The sequence below is a fragment of the Pristis pectinata genome, chromosome 18, assembly GCF_009764475.1.
Source record: "Pristis pectinata isolate sPriPec2 chromosome 18, sPriPec2.1.pri, whole genome shotgun sequence".
In the NCBI taxonomy this organism is placed as follows: domain Eukaryota; kingdom Metazoa; phylum Chordata; class Chondrichthyes; order Rhinopristiformes; family Pristidae; genus Pristis; species Pristis pectinata.
Genome location: NC_067422.1, coordinates 37,117,529 through 37,134,743, shown reverse-complemented (window position 1 = coordinate 37,134,743; position 17,215 = coordinate 37,117,529). Strand labels below are relative to the sequence as shown.

The 17,215-nt window shown below is 42.4% G+C and overlaps 1 protein-coding gene across 1 annotated transcript in view; it reads left to right on the top strand.

Moving 5' to 3' along the window:
- Positions 1–16,916, top strand: part of srp68 (signal recognition particle 68) — a 58,096-nt gene extending 41,180 nt beyond the window's left edge. Inside the window, exons 11-16 of the mRNA XM_052032758.1 lie at positions 1,765–1,918; positions 4,045–4,139; positions 8,634–8,763; positions 9,241–9,316; positions 11,909–11,961; positions 15,137–16,916. Of these exons, the coding sequence (XP_051888718.1) occupies positions 1,765–1,918; positions 4,045–4,139; positions 8,634–8,763; positions 9,241–9,316; positions 11,909–11,961; positions 15,137–15,364 (736 nt within the window). The 3' untranslated portion in view covers positions 15,365–16,916. The remainder of the gene's footprint in view (positions 1–1,764; positions 1,919–4,044; positions 4,140–8,633; positions 8,764–9,240; positions 9,317–11,908; positions 11,962–15,136) is intronic.
- The last annotated feature ends 299 nt before the right edge of the window (positions 16,917–17,215 follow it).

Sequence of the window (17,215 nt, the reverse complement as noted above, 5' to 3'; positions counted from 1 at the left end):
TGCCTTTTGCATGCAGACAGAGATCCATCTCCTTCTTCAAAAATTTCTTTTGATTTTGCCTCCTCCACCTCTGTGGTAGTGAATTCCACATGTTCACCATCTTCTGAATGAGGACATTTCTCCTCATCTCAGTCCTAAATCTCTTGATCTGTAACCTGAAATTGTGATCAGTCTGAACACCCAAACCAAAGGAAACATCTCCCATGTAAGTTTCAATTAGATCTCTCCTTTTTCTTCTAAACCCTAATGAATACAAAGCTGGTCGACCCGACCTCTCCCCGTAGAGTGGTCCTGCCATCCCAGGAATCAGTTTGGTGAACCTTCAATACATTCCTTCTGTGGCAAATGTATCCCCTCTTGGGTAAGGAGACCAAAACTGTACACAATACTCTGGATGCATTCACACCTAGACCTTGTACAGCTGCAGCAAGACATCTTTGCTCCTATACCCATAACTTCTTGCCATGAAGACCATATGATCTGCCATCTTAAGTGCTTTTCAGGGACTGGTATACAAGGATATCCAAGTCTTGTAGAGTCATAGAGAGATATAGAAAACGGGTCCTTCAGCTGACCGAATCCTTGCCAACCATCAAGTTCCTGTTTTTCCCAACCTAACCCACTTTATTCTCCCCATATTTCTATCAACGCCCTTCCTGGGGATTCATCGGCTTTCAGTGCTATTAATATTTCCAGCACCATTTTCTTACTGATAAGTTATTTTTAGTTTCTCGCCTTTGTTAGATTCTTGGTTCCCTAACATTTGTGGAAAGTTACTTCTGTCCTCTTCCGTACAGACAGAACCAAAGTATTTGTTCAATTGCTCTCCCACTTTCCTATTGATGATTCCCTCTGTTTCTGACGACACTAGATTTCACTAATCTTCTTTTTGCAGTACACCTTTTTCCCTGCAAATTTACTTTCACCTTTTTTTCCTCTCAATCAACTTGCAAATGAGGAAATTAAATGTATTCAACCCAAGCCGATACATCTAACCCATTGATATATTTTATACGATTTCTGTTTTTCCTGCACCATTGCTCAACAGAAGTTCACTCCAGCTGCATACTGTTCTCTAAGGGGGAGAGAAGTCCTAAGATCGGTTTTAAGTTCCCTTTTTATTAGTTTGATTTGCATTGTCTTGTTGTATCACTCTTTCTGTTAAGATTAATCATTTGCTAGAACATCACTTCCTTGCCACCCTTCCATGCAGAAAAACCCAAATCTCTCATTTACATATATTTATCAAACTGGCTGGGTAGATGATTTGACGGAGTAATGTAATGCCATCTGGTGAATTCCAGCAGCTGATGAAATGGATTCTGGTTCATCCTTGCCAATCAACCCCAAAATAAAATGAGCAGTAGGTTTCTACTCACTGCAACTGTTCTATATGTTGGCTTCTTGCCTCAGCTCATTGTTGTCTAATAATGCATAAGAAATAAATGATAATCCATAGCAGTGAGGAGAAAGGAGGACAGGCTGGAGGGATGTTTTTTTTTCCCCCAGAAAGTTGAGCTTTAACTCATAAGGTTCTTATTAGAATCATTGGAACAGCAGTAGATTATTCAACTCCATGAGCCTGTTCTACCATTCAGTTAAAGGCTAATCTGGAGATTAATGTGGAGTCAAGATTTTAATTTCTCTGTATCAACCCATTTAAATTCTTTTAAGGCCTTAAATATGTTCTTCAATTAAATAGAGCTTGAACAATACTTTGTGTTCTCCATATCTCAATATTCATTATTGCTTGCACCCATACAGCTATCTTACATACATTAAGCTTTCCACGGCAATAAAACGCAATGTTATCATGGCTGAAGCCTTGCAGAAGCAGCTGAGTGAACCAACACAAGATGAAGGGAAGCGTGTGCTGCGGCCGCAGGACCTGATCCGGCTCTATGACATTATCTTGCAGGTGAGGGGTGGGTTTACAAGGTGATTTGTGGAGCTGGGTTTCTTTGTGGAGCCACTGGAGTGACAAAAGACTGCAGCTGCTGGAATGTGGAGTAACAATCAATCAGCTGGGGGAACTCAGCAGGTCGAGCAGCATCTGTAGGGGGGGAAGGAATTGTCGATGTTTCGGGTTTCCACCTGAAACATCAACGATTCCTTTCCTCCCACAGATGCTGCTCGACCTGCTGAGTTCCTCCAGCTGATTGTTGAATCTTTGTGGTGTCTTATTGGCTCTGTGATTGGCTTTTTCTTGAGTTAGAGCTGTTAACAGTTTACAGTAAAAGAAACAATGCTGGAGGCACTCAGCAGTCAGATGACATCTGTGGAAAAGGACACTGAGTTAGTGTTTCAGGTTGAAGACCCTTCATCAGAACTGGGAAAGAAAGAAAATATCGGTTTGTAGAGGGTGCGGGAGGGATTGATAGGACAAAGGGATCTGATAGGGTTAGGGCTACAGTATTCCCAGATGCAAGATGAGGTGCTGTTCCTCAACCTTGTGTTGGGCCACAGACATCAGTACGGGATGGAGAATTATAGTGGGCAGGCAACAGAAAGCTTGGGGTCGCCCGTGTGGACTGAGCGCAGGTGCTACGCAAAGTAGTCACCCAGCCTGCATTTGGGTGACCTCAATCCCATTCCCACACTGACCTGTCAGTGGCCTCCTGCACTGTTACTAATAGGCTCGAGGAACCGTCGGTCTGGCTTGTTGCAGCCTCCAAGACTCTATTGAATTCAAGAACTTCAGGTAACTTGCTTTCTCTGTTGTATTGTAACTAGCAAGTTCTGCTGTGGGTCATCCTTCTGTAATATTGACTCAGTTTATTTCTATAGCACTGCCTGAACAATTGGGCATTTCCTACAGCTCTGCATTTTGCAGCTTTTAGTTCATGTTCACACTCTCTTGGTCAAACTCTTGGTTGATTTATCCACTCTTGAACCTCCCTCAGTGACCTATCAGTGGGATGACTCTACATACAACTTATCCCCATAGCAACCCTGACTTTGACGTCTTATCCATCCCTTGCGTCCCCCCCCCAACTCTCTGCAAATTCAATCTGAAGTGTTAGCTGTTTCCCTTTCCACAGATGCTACCTGACCTGCTGAGTGTTTCCAGCAATTTCTATTTTGGACTTCCAACATCTCCAGTGTTTTGATTTTCATTCAATGAAATAGCCCAGTTACAAATGTTCTTCTGTAATGAGCAGGAACAGGACAAGTGTGCTGAAGTATTCAGGAATCAGCTTTGCCTCCTTTCCTGCAAAGCGGACTAAAAGCCAGGCTTCAACCTAGTTCAATTCTAGCAGGATACACCCCTGAACAATCCTGTGGTGCAGATGCTCAATGTGTGCTTCACAAGCAATATTTTACAGCTGTTAGAAGTTGGAAGCTATTTTTCACTTTGTGCAAGAGGATATGTTTAACAGGTTCCACAGTTTCTGCAGGAGTTGAGAGAAAATTGACTATTATGGAGATGAAGAAACGTACATAGGAGGCAGCAATAAGGGAGGAAGAAAGTGTCAGACCATGTAAAAGACCTACTTAATTTTTATTTGTCATTATCTAAATTAGAGTGCACTTTAAAAATCTACAAATAGTTGGTAACTTAATAGCTTCAAACAAACCTGTAAATATTGCCTGGGAAGCACGTGTGTTGAGTACCTACATGACAGGATGGTTTGGAGGTGTATCCTGTTACAGGGGTGAAATTGAGCTGCACTGAAGCCTGTCTCTTAGTCTGTGTTGCAGGAAATGAGGCAAAGCTAATTCCTGTGCACACATACTTAAGCACTCTTGTCCTATTCCTGCTTATTAATGTTTTAAATGCAAACTTTCAATCTCCTATACAGATAGGAATACCAATCATGTCCTCCGCAGCTTTAAGTGACGAGCCCATGTGAATGGGCACCAGGAAGCACCGTTGGGTATTGGTTGTCTTGTCCTCTTATAACTAATCAAAGGATAGCATTTACTGCTGGAAATGCTTGCTAAGCACTACTGAAGGGTCTGAGAAGCCCATGGAAAGGCCCTTGTGATGTATCTGGTGATTCTACATCCTTCTCTAACATCGGACTTGATTTTAATGTACAGAATCTTTCAGAGCTGCCGCAACTCTCAGGGCTGGAAGATGATAAAGATTTCCAGGCAGAAGTGGAGCTGAAGACTTTAGTTTACAAGGCCTACCGGTAGGAATGGGTGAGGGCGAGGTTCGCTCCTTGCCTCTTCGGTTGAAACAACTGTTCCACTATTTCCTTAATCCACTGCCTTTTGGCAGTCCTCAGTTCAGGTAGTACTTTACACCCAGAGAGCTAAGACAGATGAGACATTTTGGGTAACATTGCAGACCACCTTGGTACCATACCCCATGAAGCCCAATATACACACACTTTCAGTAACTTAGACTAGATCTCGGGTGTCTTCTGCAAGAGATGCAACCTCATGAGTCATTAGCACCTTCTGGGAAAACGGGAGCAAATTGGTGAGGTGTGAGTAAATACTTGTGCTGACTGCCAGTGAGCTGGTAGCAGGCTGGTGGTGTGAGGTGGCAGAATACATTGGTCTCTACACACTTTAGTTCCTTGTATTCATTAACTATTCCCTTTTAGCTGCATCTTTATTATTTTTTTTAACTTATCTACCCTTTTTTAAATTTTGAGGATATGACAGTGAAGGGATTAAGTTACTGTACTATCAGCCAAAGTTCTGGATCATTGATCATTTTCTATTTCAAAGCAAAAAAAAACACTGAAGAATATTGAAGACACAAAGTAGTGTTTCCATGTAGTGTGTGACCTTACCTCGATGGTTTAAGTAAATGTTAAATGCATCCCTGAAAGTCAGTGACCACTGGGGCTCTAACGGTGTTTTTTAAAAATGATTTGTTCATGTGATGTGGATACAGCTGGCACTGCTGGGAGTTACTGTCCTTGCCTAATTGCCCTTGAATTGAGACAGTTAAGTGTCAACACATTGGTGGAACTTGAGTCGTGTATCGGCGAGACCAGGCAAGGGCAGCATATTTTCAGCCCTCCAAAGAATGTTGGTGAACAAGATGGGTTTTTACGACAGTCCAGTAGTTTCATGATTACTTTGAAATTCCAGGTTTGTTTATAACTTGGATACAGGTTCCTTAGTTGCCACAGTGGAATTCAAACTGGAGTCTCTGGGTCAATGGTCCAGAATTTCGGCTGATAGTGATCAAGTTACTGAATTTCGCTGCTGTACCCGCAAAATTTGTTCAGCCAGGTGAAAGCCATAACTAACTTGTATATCAGGTGTCTAACTTGTACCCATAAAACCCTTTGAGTTTGACACAGGCAGTCCCCGGGTTACGACAGGGTTCTGTTCCTGAGAACTGTTCATAACCCAAACTGTTTGTAAATGGAGAATGAACAACAACAGTGTGTGGGAGCTGATCACAGAAACGGCAGTGATGGGAGAGTGAGTGGCCGCCAGCCGGCTTCACCGACCCGGTGAGCGAGTCTGCTCAGCTCGACCCAGCCCTCGATTGTTGCATCTCCAGGGAGGGAGGGTGCATTGGGGAGAGAAGGCACACGAAACGCCCTGTTCCTATCCGGCAGAAGATGCCTGTAGCTCCGCAGCATCCGGCAAATCCATCCTGCTGGTTTCTCAATTGCTCGTTCATATGTATGGGGTGTCCATAAATTGGGTGTCTGTAATCCAGGGGGGACCTGTACTGGGAACAATGAGCACCCAGCTTCATAGATTTTGATGGCCTCGAGGTCTGTCCAGTGCTGGGTAAACTGCCATTGGACCAAGACTGCATGGTAGCTGGTGTGTAACAGCCACCCTTGCACATGGGCGTCTAGCACCCCTCAGACTGGAGTGGAAGTAAATCATCCTCAATCCTGAGGGACTGCCTGATAAACTAGGGCTGTCCTTTTCTGCATATGGTGACGCCCTTCTTCTTGGAGAGAATTGAAGTAATCCTGTTAGTTGTACCTGAAGGCAGGTGTCAGTGATGGTCGTTGCCTTTATCCACATCATTTGTGAATGTTGTCCACTCCCTGGATTATGTGGGAGACACAATTTGCATTACTTAACTGTTTGTTGAATAAGCATACAGGTTGCTTTTTTGTTTGTATTAAAGCGTGTCCTGCCTTCAACTCATTCACACCTTCAGAATAACATTCCTTTGAACCTAGAAGTAGTTTCACTGAATCCACTGAAAATTACCTTGTGTTTTCTTCTTTGTGGTCTGTACTGTCCTTAAGCATCTTTTCCTTCATTTTTCAATCAATTTTCTGTCCTGTAGCCCCCTTCCCCAGCACTTGGCTCTCTTGGGATATATTCCATGGGTGATGGGTAACATGGTATACTCCTGTCAGAGTGATTGAGTTTGTATTGGGCTGAGTGTAAAATGTTCTTGGATCTTGTGGAACTGGGCATTAACCATTTGTCTTGTGTATTTGTGTATCTGCCTGAATTCACTGAGTTAGGCCATTAAGAACGGTGTTCAAAATACATCATGGAGCAAAGGTGCAATTAAATTGAACTAAATCTGTGGTTTCCCAGCCACACCCAGGTGATTGCCAGATAAAGATGCAAACTGTGAAATTCCCAAGACCTTGCTTTGACTAAATACAATGGGCCAAAAGTTAACCTCCACTGGATGATCTGAGTTGCCATGGGCAATTTGTGTGCTGGCATTATTTTTGGCATTCCCATGGAGGGCACCCTGTTTAGCAGATTTGTTTTGAACAACAAATGCAAAATAAGTTTTCATTAGGAAATGTATATTTGTTTTCGCTCTCATTTTTGGCAGGCTGACTACTAGTATTTATAGTCTTGTAGTTATACAGCACAGAAGCTGGTCCCTCGGCCCAACTTGTCCACGCCAATCATGATGCCTATCTCTGCCAATGCCATTTGTCCACGTTAAGCCCATATCCCTCTCCTTTCCTATCCAAGTACCTGTCCAAATGCCTTTGAACACCATAATTGTATCTGCCTCGGCCACTTACTCCGGCAGCTCATTCCATATAACCACCACGCTGTGTGAACAACCTACCCCTCAGAACGCCTTTACATCTTTCCCCTCTATCCTTAAACCTATGCCCTGTAGTTTAAGTTCCCCCACCCAAGGAAAAAGACTGGCTATCTGCCCTATCTCTGCCTCTCATAATTATATAAACCTCTAAGGTCACCTCTTGGCCTATACTCCAGTAAGAATAAACCCAGCCTATCCAATCTCTCCTATTATAACCGGAGCCCTTCATTCCCTGCACTCTAGTGCTACCACATCCTTCCTGTAATGTGGTGACCAGAGCAGTACACTATACACCAAGTGTAGCCCGACCAATGTTTTGTCCAGCTGCAACATGATATTCCAACTCTTGTATTTAGTGCCTTGTCCTGTGAAGCATGCTGTTTGCTGCCTTCACTGCCCTCTCCACCTGTGTTGTCACTTTCAGAGAGCAGTGAACTTTCACCCCGATGTCCCTCTGTGCATCAACACTCCTGAAGTCCCTGCTTGTTTACTATGTACGTCCTATTAGTATTTGATATCCCAAAGTTCATTACCTTCCACTTGTCTGGATAAAATTCCATCTGCCACCACTCTGCCCAACTTTCCGTCTGATCTATGTTCCACTATATCTACTACACCAAGTTGTGTCGTCAGCAAACTTGCTAATCAGTCCATCTACATTCTCATCCAAGTTGTATACATCAATGACAAATAACAATGGTTCCAGTACCGATCCCTGCAGTACACCACTAGTTACAGACTTCCAGTCAGAAAAATACCCTTTGTCCACCACTACCCTCTGCCTCTTATCACCAAGCCAATTTCGGGTCCAGTTTACTAACACACTTTGGATCCCGTGTGCCCTAGCTTCCTGGACCAGCCTACCATGCTGGACTTGGTCAAAAGCCTTTCTAAAGTCCACGTAAACCATGTCTACTGCTCTGCCTTGATCAATTTTCTTGGGTACCCCCTCAAAAAAAACTCAAATTATATCTGTGAGACAAGATTTCCCCAGCATAAAACCATATTGACTCCTCATTGGTCCCTGTCTTTCCGAGTGAACAAAAGTCCTGTCCCTTAGGTTTTTTTTGTCCTAATAATTTCCCTACTATTGATACAAGGCTCACTGTCTTGTAGTTTCCAGGCTTATCCCTATGGCCTTTTTGATAAAGGGAACAACATTAGCTATCCTCCAGTCTTCGGATACCTCGCCTGTGGCAAACAAAGATGCAAAAATCTCCATGAAAGCCCCAGCAATCTCCTCCCTGGTGTCCTATAGCTTCCTGGGGTAGATCTTATCAAGCCCTGGGAGTGTCTCAAGACACCAAGGAAGAAAACAGTGGCAGCTCGGACCAGTCTACACAGCTTGCATGTCTCGAGCTTCAGGTCAGAACCCATACTGTCTGTTTACCCACTTGCTTACTGAAATCCACTGTAGTTAAAATTAATTGGATATGAAGCACTTTGAGAGCACTGGTGCAGACTATGTTAATACAAGGCTTTTTCCCAGTGGCTGACTAGACATAGTTGTCCTAGAAACTGAATCCATGCAATGTTGTGAGACGCCATCAGTTCACTGATTTGTCTCGATTGGTTTATTTTCTGAATTGCTGAGAGCTGTATGGTGTGATGTGATGTTAGAGGAAAGGTTCTTCAGCTTTTGCCTCAATGTCCTCTCTCTGTTTTGCAGGTGTTTTTTCATTGCTCAGTCCTATGTGCTAGTGAAAAAGTGGAGTGAAGCCCTGGTTCTATATGAGCGAGTCCTTAAATACACCTCTGAGGCACAGACCCAAACTACAAAATTGACAAGTATTTTACAGGTACAGTGTCACCAAATCCACAAAGACTGGCCACAGGCAATTTCTAGCATTGGGTTAGACTTGAGATGCATTTTAACCACCCTTCTGAATAATAAGAAATTGCCCTGGTCAGGGGCCAGAGCTGTATGTAAAACTATTGTTTTATTATTTTGTCTGGAGATATTTTTATGATTGAATAGGTGACTCCAAAGTTGTCAAGGCTTTTGTAGTAATTTGCTGGTTTTGTTTTGCTCGTGTCTTAATGCATGTATCTGAATCAAGTGATAAGGTACAATCCAGTTCAATCTGTTATAAGAGTAATATTTGTAAATTACAGTTGCAGATAAAAATGTTCAGCATTTCTATTGTAGTGGAAAAAGTGTTTGCAAGAACTGCCATAAAACAATTGAGGAAAAATTGCTGTTTAAAAAAATATAATAGATAATTGTAGTAATTGGTCAGGACGTCCTGAAGTAATCCTATGCTGCTTCTGTGCAGGATCTCCCTGATGTGAAAGAACTAGCAGCACGGGTCAATGCTGAGAAATACTCTGTACAGGCAGCTGCTATTTTAGGTGAGTGTGTTAACTCGATTGAGTTGGCGTTTGGTTTGATGAATACGTCTAAAACAAAATTGTCACTTTGGAGCTGCAAGTAACAGTTATGTACATGCGCAAGGCCACGTGTAGTGTACTGCATGCAGGGTACAGAGTTGGTTGAAGCTGTGTTTACAGTAGTTGATGTGCCTCTGTCGGTTTTGGAAGTGTTTGAGAAGTTGGCCTTGTGGATAATGGAGCTCGTCTGATTTGTACGAGGTAATTGTATGTAATGGAGAAGCTAATGCTGTTATTGGCTCTGTAAATGCTGGAGAGTTAGAGGTTATTAGTTAGACTTAATGGGGAGAGTACTGGGGGGCCTTTGGATAAGACATTTCATCCAGTTAAATATTAGGATCACCAACTTTTTCTTTTGCCTTCCCTTGTCACCATGAGCACAATTCATTAATTACCAAGGCCATCCCTCTTCCTGACTTGTATCTGAGGCCAAGGCAGATTGCTTGCAATAGTAACATACTATCTTGCCAGAGTAAAACTTTTGACTACATCCAGTCCATTACCGAGACCCTCTGCTTCCACCTCCTAACATCATCCTCTCAACTCATCTGCTGAAACCCTCACCTATGGAAAAGCATCCCCGCTGATGCTGCCTGATCGGAGTATTTCCGGCCTCAACCCAGAGTATCTGCCTGACTGCTGAGTATTTCCAGCCACTGTTCACAGATGCTGTCCTACACTGATTATTTCCAACCTCTCTCCAAAGGTACTGCCTAGCTTGTTGAATTTTTCTGGCATTTCCTGTATTTATTCCTCGCTTTAGACTCAAGTGTTCCGTTGCTCTTTGAACTGGAACTTGCCTTGCATTTCTGGAGAATGTGAGGTCATCCACTTCAGTCGAATAAAAGGAAAGCAGAGCAACGGACAAGACACTGGAGGAACCTGGCGGATCACGCAGCATCTGTGGAGGGAAATGGACTGTCAGTGTTTAGGGTCAAGCAGTCCAGATGAAGGTCTTGGCCCAAAACGTCAACTCTCCGTTTCCCTCCACAGATGCTGCTCGGCCTGTTTGAGTTCCTCCAGCAGATTGTTTGTTGCTCCAGATTCCAGCATCTGCTGTCTCTTGTGTCTTCAAAAGAAAAGCAGAGTTTTTTTTAAATGGTGAGAGGTTGAAAGGTGTTGATGTTCAAAGGATCCATCGTGTCTGTATACATGAATCACTGCAAATCTGCATGTAGGTATAGTAGGCAGTTAGGGCAAATGGTATTTGGGTCTGTATTGCTTGAGAATTTCAGTTCTAGAGTAAAGATGTCTTACTGAATCTATATAGGGCCCTGGAGAAACCTGCACCTGGAATGTTATTCATAGATCAAAAAACAAACTGCTGGAGGAACTCAGCAGGTCAGGCCAGGTTGAGTTTCCTTTTATTTACAGATCTTGACTCTACCCAAGGAACAACGTGCTCACAATAGAGGTAGTGCAATGTAGGTTCACCAGATTGATTCCTGAAGTGGTGGGTTTTGTCCTTTTGAGGAGGGGTTCAGCAGACTGGGGCTGTAATCTCTAGAGATGAGAAGAATGAAGTTGATCTCATTGAAGCATACAAAATTCGCACGGAGCTTGACGGGGTAGATGCAGCGATGATATTTCCCTGGGCTAGGTGTCTAGAACCAAGGGTGACAGCCTCAAAATAAGGGACTGGCCATTCAGGACTCAGATGGGAGAAATTCTTCCCCCAGGTGGGGGTGAATCTGTAGAATTCTGTATCCAAGAGGGCAGTAGAGGCTTAATGGCTAGCTGAGATTGATGTTTTTTTTAATATTAAGGGAATCGGGAGGGATGGAATACCCTGTTCTTATTTCTTGTATTCTAACCTTTCTTCATTCAAAAGTACGCTGCCAGTGTCCTTACTCGCACTAGGTTTCATTCATCACCCCTGTTCTCACTGATCTGCACTGAATTCCAAGTCTGGCAATATCTCGCTTCTAAAGTTCTTACCTTGTTTTTAAATTCTTCCATGACATTGTTCCTCCCTTTCTTTGTAGCCTCTTCTACCCTCTGCTCTCTGCACTCTTCTAATTCGAGCACGTTGCACATCTGAAATTGTTTCGTGGCTCTACTGTTGGAATTTGTGACTCAGGCTAAAATTCCCTGTCTCTTTCCATATTTTAAGACCCTCCCTTGTCAGTATCTCTTTGAATTCCTCTTTGATTCTATGAATCTCTGCGTAATAATTTACTACATTAAAGATGCTATATAGATATCAGTTAGCTTTGTTTGCACTGAACACTGATGGAGTTGTCTGGAGAAAGTAATGTCATTCTTGGCTTTGTGTAGTAATGAAAGGAGTAATGGAGTTCTTGGCTCTCTGTATAATGAAGAAAGTAATCTAATTGTGCCTGGAAGAATGATTGGAATTTACACTCAGCAGCAGAGGGTGACTGAAATGTTAATAATATCTGTACCTAGGAGGGAATAACTAGATGTTTTGGAATGTGTACTGCCTGAAATAATGCCACTGTGTATATTTAAGTAGCTGGTGATTACAATACTGGGTGCTTGTCAGAGAGTATTGTGACGTCTAATACCTTTATCATTCTCCACACCACCCAGACACTGAGGATGTTGCTGAGATGGTATCACAGCTTCAGGTCAAAGACAATAAGGTAAGGAATTCCCAACCATTTCTGGGAGCTTTCTTTCATTTTTTTCCCCCCCTGAGCTAGTATGAAATGTCTTGAAATCAATAGGAGGAAATTGCTTCACTTCTTTAAATCTAATCGTGTGGTTTGAAATTATGAGCAAAAACAAAATTGTTATTTTATTAAAATTAACTAAATATAGTGTATGGCACCAATCGAAGACTGATAAAAATCTATTTAGTCACGGGGTGGCAGCTGATACTTTAAAATGAATACTTTGTGGATTCTATTGTAATTCCTTGGTGTCGGATCCAGTTATTTTTGAATCCGCAGGATCTTTCAGGAGTCCAGGGATGAGTTGAAAATAACTTGGTGCTTCACAAAGTTTTATTGGAAAAGTTTAAAACAAAGAAACAGTCACAGAGCACATGGCACCAGTTTTACTACTAGGAGATGAGCCGAGACAAAAGGAACAAAAGCCCGGGCCAGTGGGGAGGAGAGCAAGAGAGAGATTAACAAAGCGACACCTTTTATACCTGAGATAAGAGATACTCCTTAGCTAACAATAGTCCAATCAGGAAACCTATTAGGTACCTGTGGCCAAACCAACCAATGAGAAAATACATTCACCTGATGGACGAACCAATAACCTAGGAAGCGGCCATTCCTTGTGCAGCCACTTGAGGTGTATTAAACACTATATATGTTTAAAAAAAACTAATTAAAACAGTCGAATCCAACATTGGTGATGGTTAATATTGGGTTTTATTTTTTTCACTGGTGGACGAAAGTTTGTTTTGAAGGCACAAACTTAAGACAATCTTAACATTTCCAAGATAACAAAAAGGAGTAGCACGACAGCTATGATGTAGGATTCTGTCTTACAAAGATCGTAGCAGACCCTCTAACGTTTCCCTCAAAAGAAATTGAGTACGTGAAATGGAATAATTAACAGATGTGGTGAGTGAGCATGAATGTGGGGTATCTGCACTAATGTAGAAAAGTCACTTGCATGATGTAGCTGTCATATTGCTTGATATGTTCCAAGTATTCTTTGTTCAATCTCATAATTGGTTGTAAGAATAATTATGGGGAGTGAAGCTTGTTTCAATCTCATCTAGGGGAAAGGCCAGAATTCTGCTTTACTAGTGGCAACTGGTTCAATGAGCTGGTTTTCTTTTATACATTTGTTTAACAAGATAAAACTGCCCAACAGTCCCTATACCAAGGTATGTACATTTCCCTTTGTCAGAGGCTAAGTGCACTCAGTCAAGACTATGTGAAATCCATCTGGTAGGATCTCTTATAAAACGTATTTAATAGTCTTGTGTGGAATGTGAGGCACCACACTGCCCAAGCATGCAATTTTGACACCATTATAGCAAGGATCAAATTAATCAGCTTATTGGGATTCAAATCTTTTTAGCTTAGCTTTGACTTTCACTCTCTGAAACCGTCGGGGGAGATGTGAATTTTTGGGTAATGAATCTTGCATTGCTGGTTTTGTGGACCATACACCAGGAATTGGAATTGGTTTATTATTGTCACATGTACTGACATACAGTGGAAAAACTAAGTTTTGTAAACCATCTACACAGATCCTTTCAAAACATCAGTACATTGAGGTAGTACAAGGGAAGAGCAATAACAGAATGCGGAATATAGTGTTACATTTACAGAGAAAGTGCAAGTAGATAGTAAAGTGCAAGGACTATGGTAAGGTAGATTGTGAGGTCAAGACTTCATCATTAGCATACAAGGTTAACTGAGGTTCTTCCCAAAAAAAATGTGATTTAAATTAAGAGCTGTGGTGGACCTTGAAGCAGCAGCCACTTGAGAAAGGAACGCCCAAGTAAAGAGTAGCAGCAAATTACCTGTTGATACAATATCACTTAGGAAATGAGATGTTTCTCACTTATCTTTTGGCAGTCTTTGCAAGAGGTAATTAGTCACTCCCAATCTTTCCCCATCTTCCTGCAATGTTTATCAGATTATACAAACCCGTTCTGTAAAAAGAAATTCCTTTCATAGTTCCTTTGCCAAATATATGCAATCTGTTGGATTCTGATTTGCAGTATTAATGTGTCAGATATGTGCCTTGCATACTCCGGATTAATGCTCTGATTAATGCTGAGGTTGTTGATCAGAGCCCAGGCAGCACGGTGACACTGCTGTTAATGCTGCTGGGTCTCAGTTCCAGAGCCTCAGCGCAGTCTGTGGTATCTGCATGTTCTGCCCATGGCTGGTGGTTTCCACTGGATGCTCTGGTTTCCTCCCACATCCCAAAGTCACACTGGCAGGTTAATTGGCTACTGTAAATGTTCCTAGTTGAGTCAAAGGGGAGTTGATGGGCATGTTAGAGTTGCAAAGCTATACAAAAGTGGAACTGATGGGTTTGCTGTGTTAGAAGTTGATGTGGACCTAATGGGCCAAATGGCCTCCTGTATCATTGTAAATCTGGATGACAATTCAGAATTTTCAATTGGGTTCTATTCCTGAGTAAAGTTGAGGAGAAAGGTTCAAGCCACTGTCCCACTTCCAATTGCTGCTTGTTGTGGATATCTGATGATCAGATTGGGTTGTCGTCATGGTGATATCTGAAGGATGACCAATTATTTTCATATGTCTCACAACGTAGAAGGAAGCCATCTGACCCATTGAGTCTATGCTGGCTCTCAGAGCACTTCCATCAATCTCATTTCCACCCTGCCCCCACAATTACTTCCCTGTAACTTGTTCTCTGTCACATCCACTTGCACAAGGAGTAATTTTACAGTAACCCATCAGCCAGCACCTTTAAAATGTGGGAGGAAACAGAGACACCCAGGAGAAATTCATGTGGTAGCAAGGAGCACATGCAAGCTCCACACAGACAGCTCCAGGGATCAGGATTGAACCCAGTATGCTGGAGCTGTGATGCAGCAGCACTACCTGCTGTGCCGTTGGCAATCGCACTTGTGTGAGTAATTTCTGCTGGTGGATGCCTCTGAAATTGTACCTGCTTCAGGAAAAATAAAAGTTGGGGAAACTTTAAAGAAACTGATTTTAGTTGTTATCCAAGTGACATTCTGAGTAATTCGGTGTTGCCCACCAGGATTGTTGGTCTCACTAGTTCCAGATCAAGGTGTAGCCTGTATTTTATTGATATCTATGCTGTTGGAGCTATAATAGTAACCTTGTGACTTGCTTTTTCTTGCAGCCTCTCAGTGAGTGTTGGGATGTATTCCGCATCGACCCCTCTTTGGTCACCAAACATGCCAATCTAGTGCGGTTCCCGCCAGACTTCCAGCCCATTCCCTGCAAGCCCCTGTTCTTTGACCTGGCTCTGAACCATGCTGTATTCCCAGCTTTGGAGGACAAAGTGGAACAGAAAGGGCGAGGAGGCCTCACTGGTTACATCAAAGGTTTCTTTGGCTTCCGTGGCTGAAGTTTGGAATGGATTAAATTCCTATGTTTCATGTAATGGTCTGACTATTGCTGCATCTTTGAAAGCAGTTTTAATGCCTCAAATGACAGCAGAAACAGAACACAGCAGACCAAACAGAACCCTCGTGCCAGCCTCTCAAGATCCTGGAATCAATCAACCCTGTCTTATCTACAGCACTGAATGGCCCTTGTTTCCCATAAACTTGTGAACGTGCCTGAGTTTATAGGGTCAATTCCTGTCAGCAAAACAGTAAACTTACTAACGTACAAGCTCCTCAAACTGTTTAACAAAAAAATACAGCTCATGTTTCAATTGCGGTTTTCTTGATTAAGCCAAAAACAATTATGCTTCACCAAACCTGAGTGGATTCCAAGAGAAAGTCTGCTATTTTTTTTTCCTGCCCTTGTCTGTCAATCTGATTGTGGCTGTTGGTTAGGACCAGTGTAACTTGGGGAGTGCTATCATAAGTTAGATGACCTCACATTTATTTGTTAATTTCTTTAAAAGTAGCTGCCAAAAAAAGGTGATTAAGCGGCAAAACATCCAGATAGAGTTCAGTCAGGAAAACTTTATAAAATATGTTGCATGTTATGTTCTTCCTTTCCCTATTCCTTTCTCTGCTTTAGTATCACCTCCCTCACCTCCCTCCCAGAGAGGACTTAACTCACTCTTGCAGTAATTTGCCATATTACTTATGATATATACATGCAACATTCCATATTCATATTGGGCCTTGCAATTTAACCCTTAGTTCCCCAGAGATTTTGAGGTACCTTCAATCCTTGTGTTGAGGGTGTACCATTGTTCATGAGGACCATGATGCTTCAGATCCAAATTTCTCACCAGTTTTCAGACTGATGCTGACTCCTTGAACCAGACTGTCTCTTGTATGTGATGGTTTCCTGCTAAATTTGGTGAAGAATCTGATCACATAGCTCCACCTTTTATGAGTCTGGGGCCAGAATTGTTGTCCTGTATTCTTGAGCAGGACCCAGTAAAGAGGAGTCACTGGAGAAATCTGAAACAAACAGTTCTATGCCCACAGCAATTTCCCATCCAGCTGACCAGATACCAGCCTGCAAGCCCTAACTGGTGCTAGTCTCTCATTCGTATAGCTGCTGCATACAGAGGGCGTGACGGTTTGGTGTTTGTTCACTGATGATGTAAACACTGGTTTAACATAGTTGTCCAGTTCTTCAAATGGTCCACGGTCGTAACAGGCCAGCCTGGGGAACAGTACAGAAAGCCAGTATAGTGCTGGGTTACGTTCATTCAGCTGTGTACTGGAACAAAGCCATCTCGGTGCCACCTCTTCTTTTTACCTAACAAATTAATTTGTGCCCCTGAAGAACTCGCTAACTATTTGACTGAATGAATTCCAGTAAAACCTGGAAGCATTCCATAGGTAAATGGAACATTTGTTTTTAAAATGTTCTACCAAGGCAAAAAAAAAAGGGTTTGAGAGGAATAAATCTGTACATTGAGGGTGTACCATCAATCCTATGTGTATGAATGAACTGGAATTAAAATCTCAAGACTTGTGCTGTTTGAACCCTTGGCCATTCCAATTTACTTTCACTAACCTTGGACAGATTTACTAGCAGTGGATTAAATTAGAAAATGTTTTGTTTTCAAAGCCCTGAAATAAATTCTTTACCAAAAAGTGAATGTAGTGTTACCGTGTGAGACACAAACCTTCTGCCTTCCCTCTGGCTGAATGAATGGTAGGCTCAATAGTTAGCTGTTGATGGTGTATGGGGATAGGGTGGGCATTAGGGTAAACTGGACAAAACACCAATTTGGTACTTCTAGCGATCACTCCACCTGAACGAGCAGATTACAGGTTCAAGC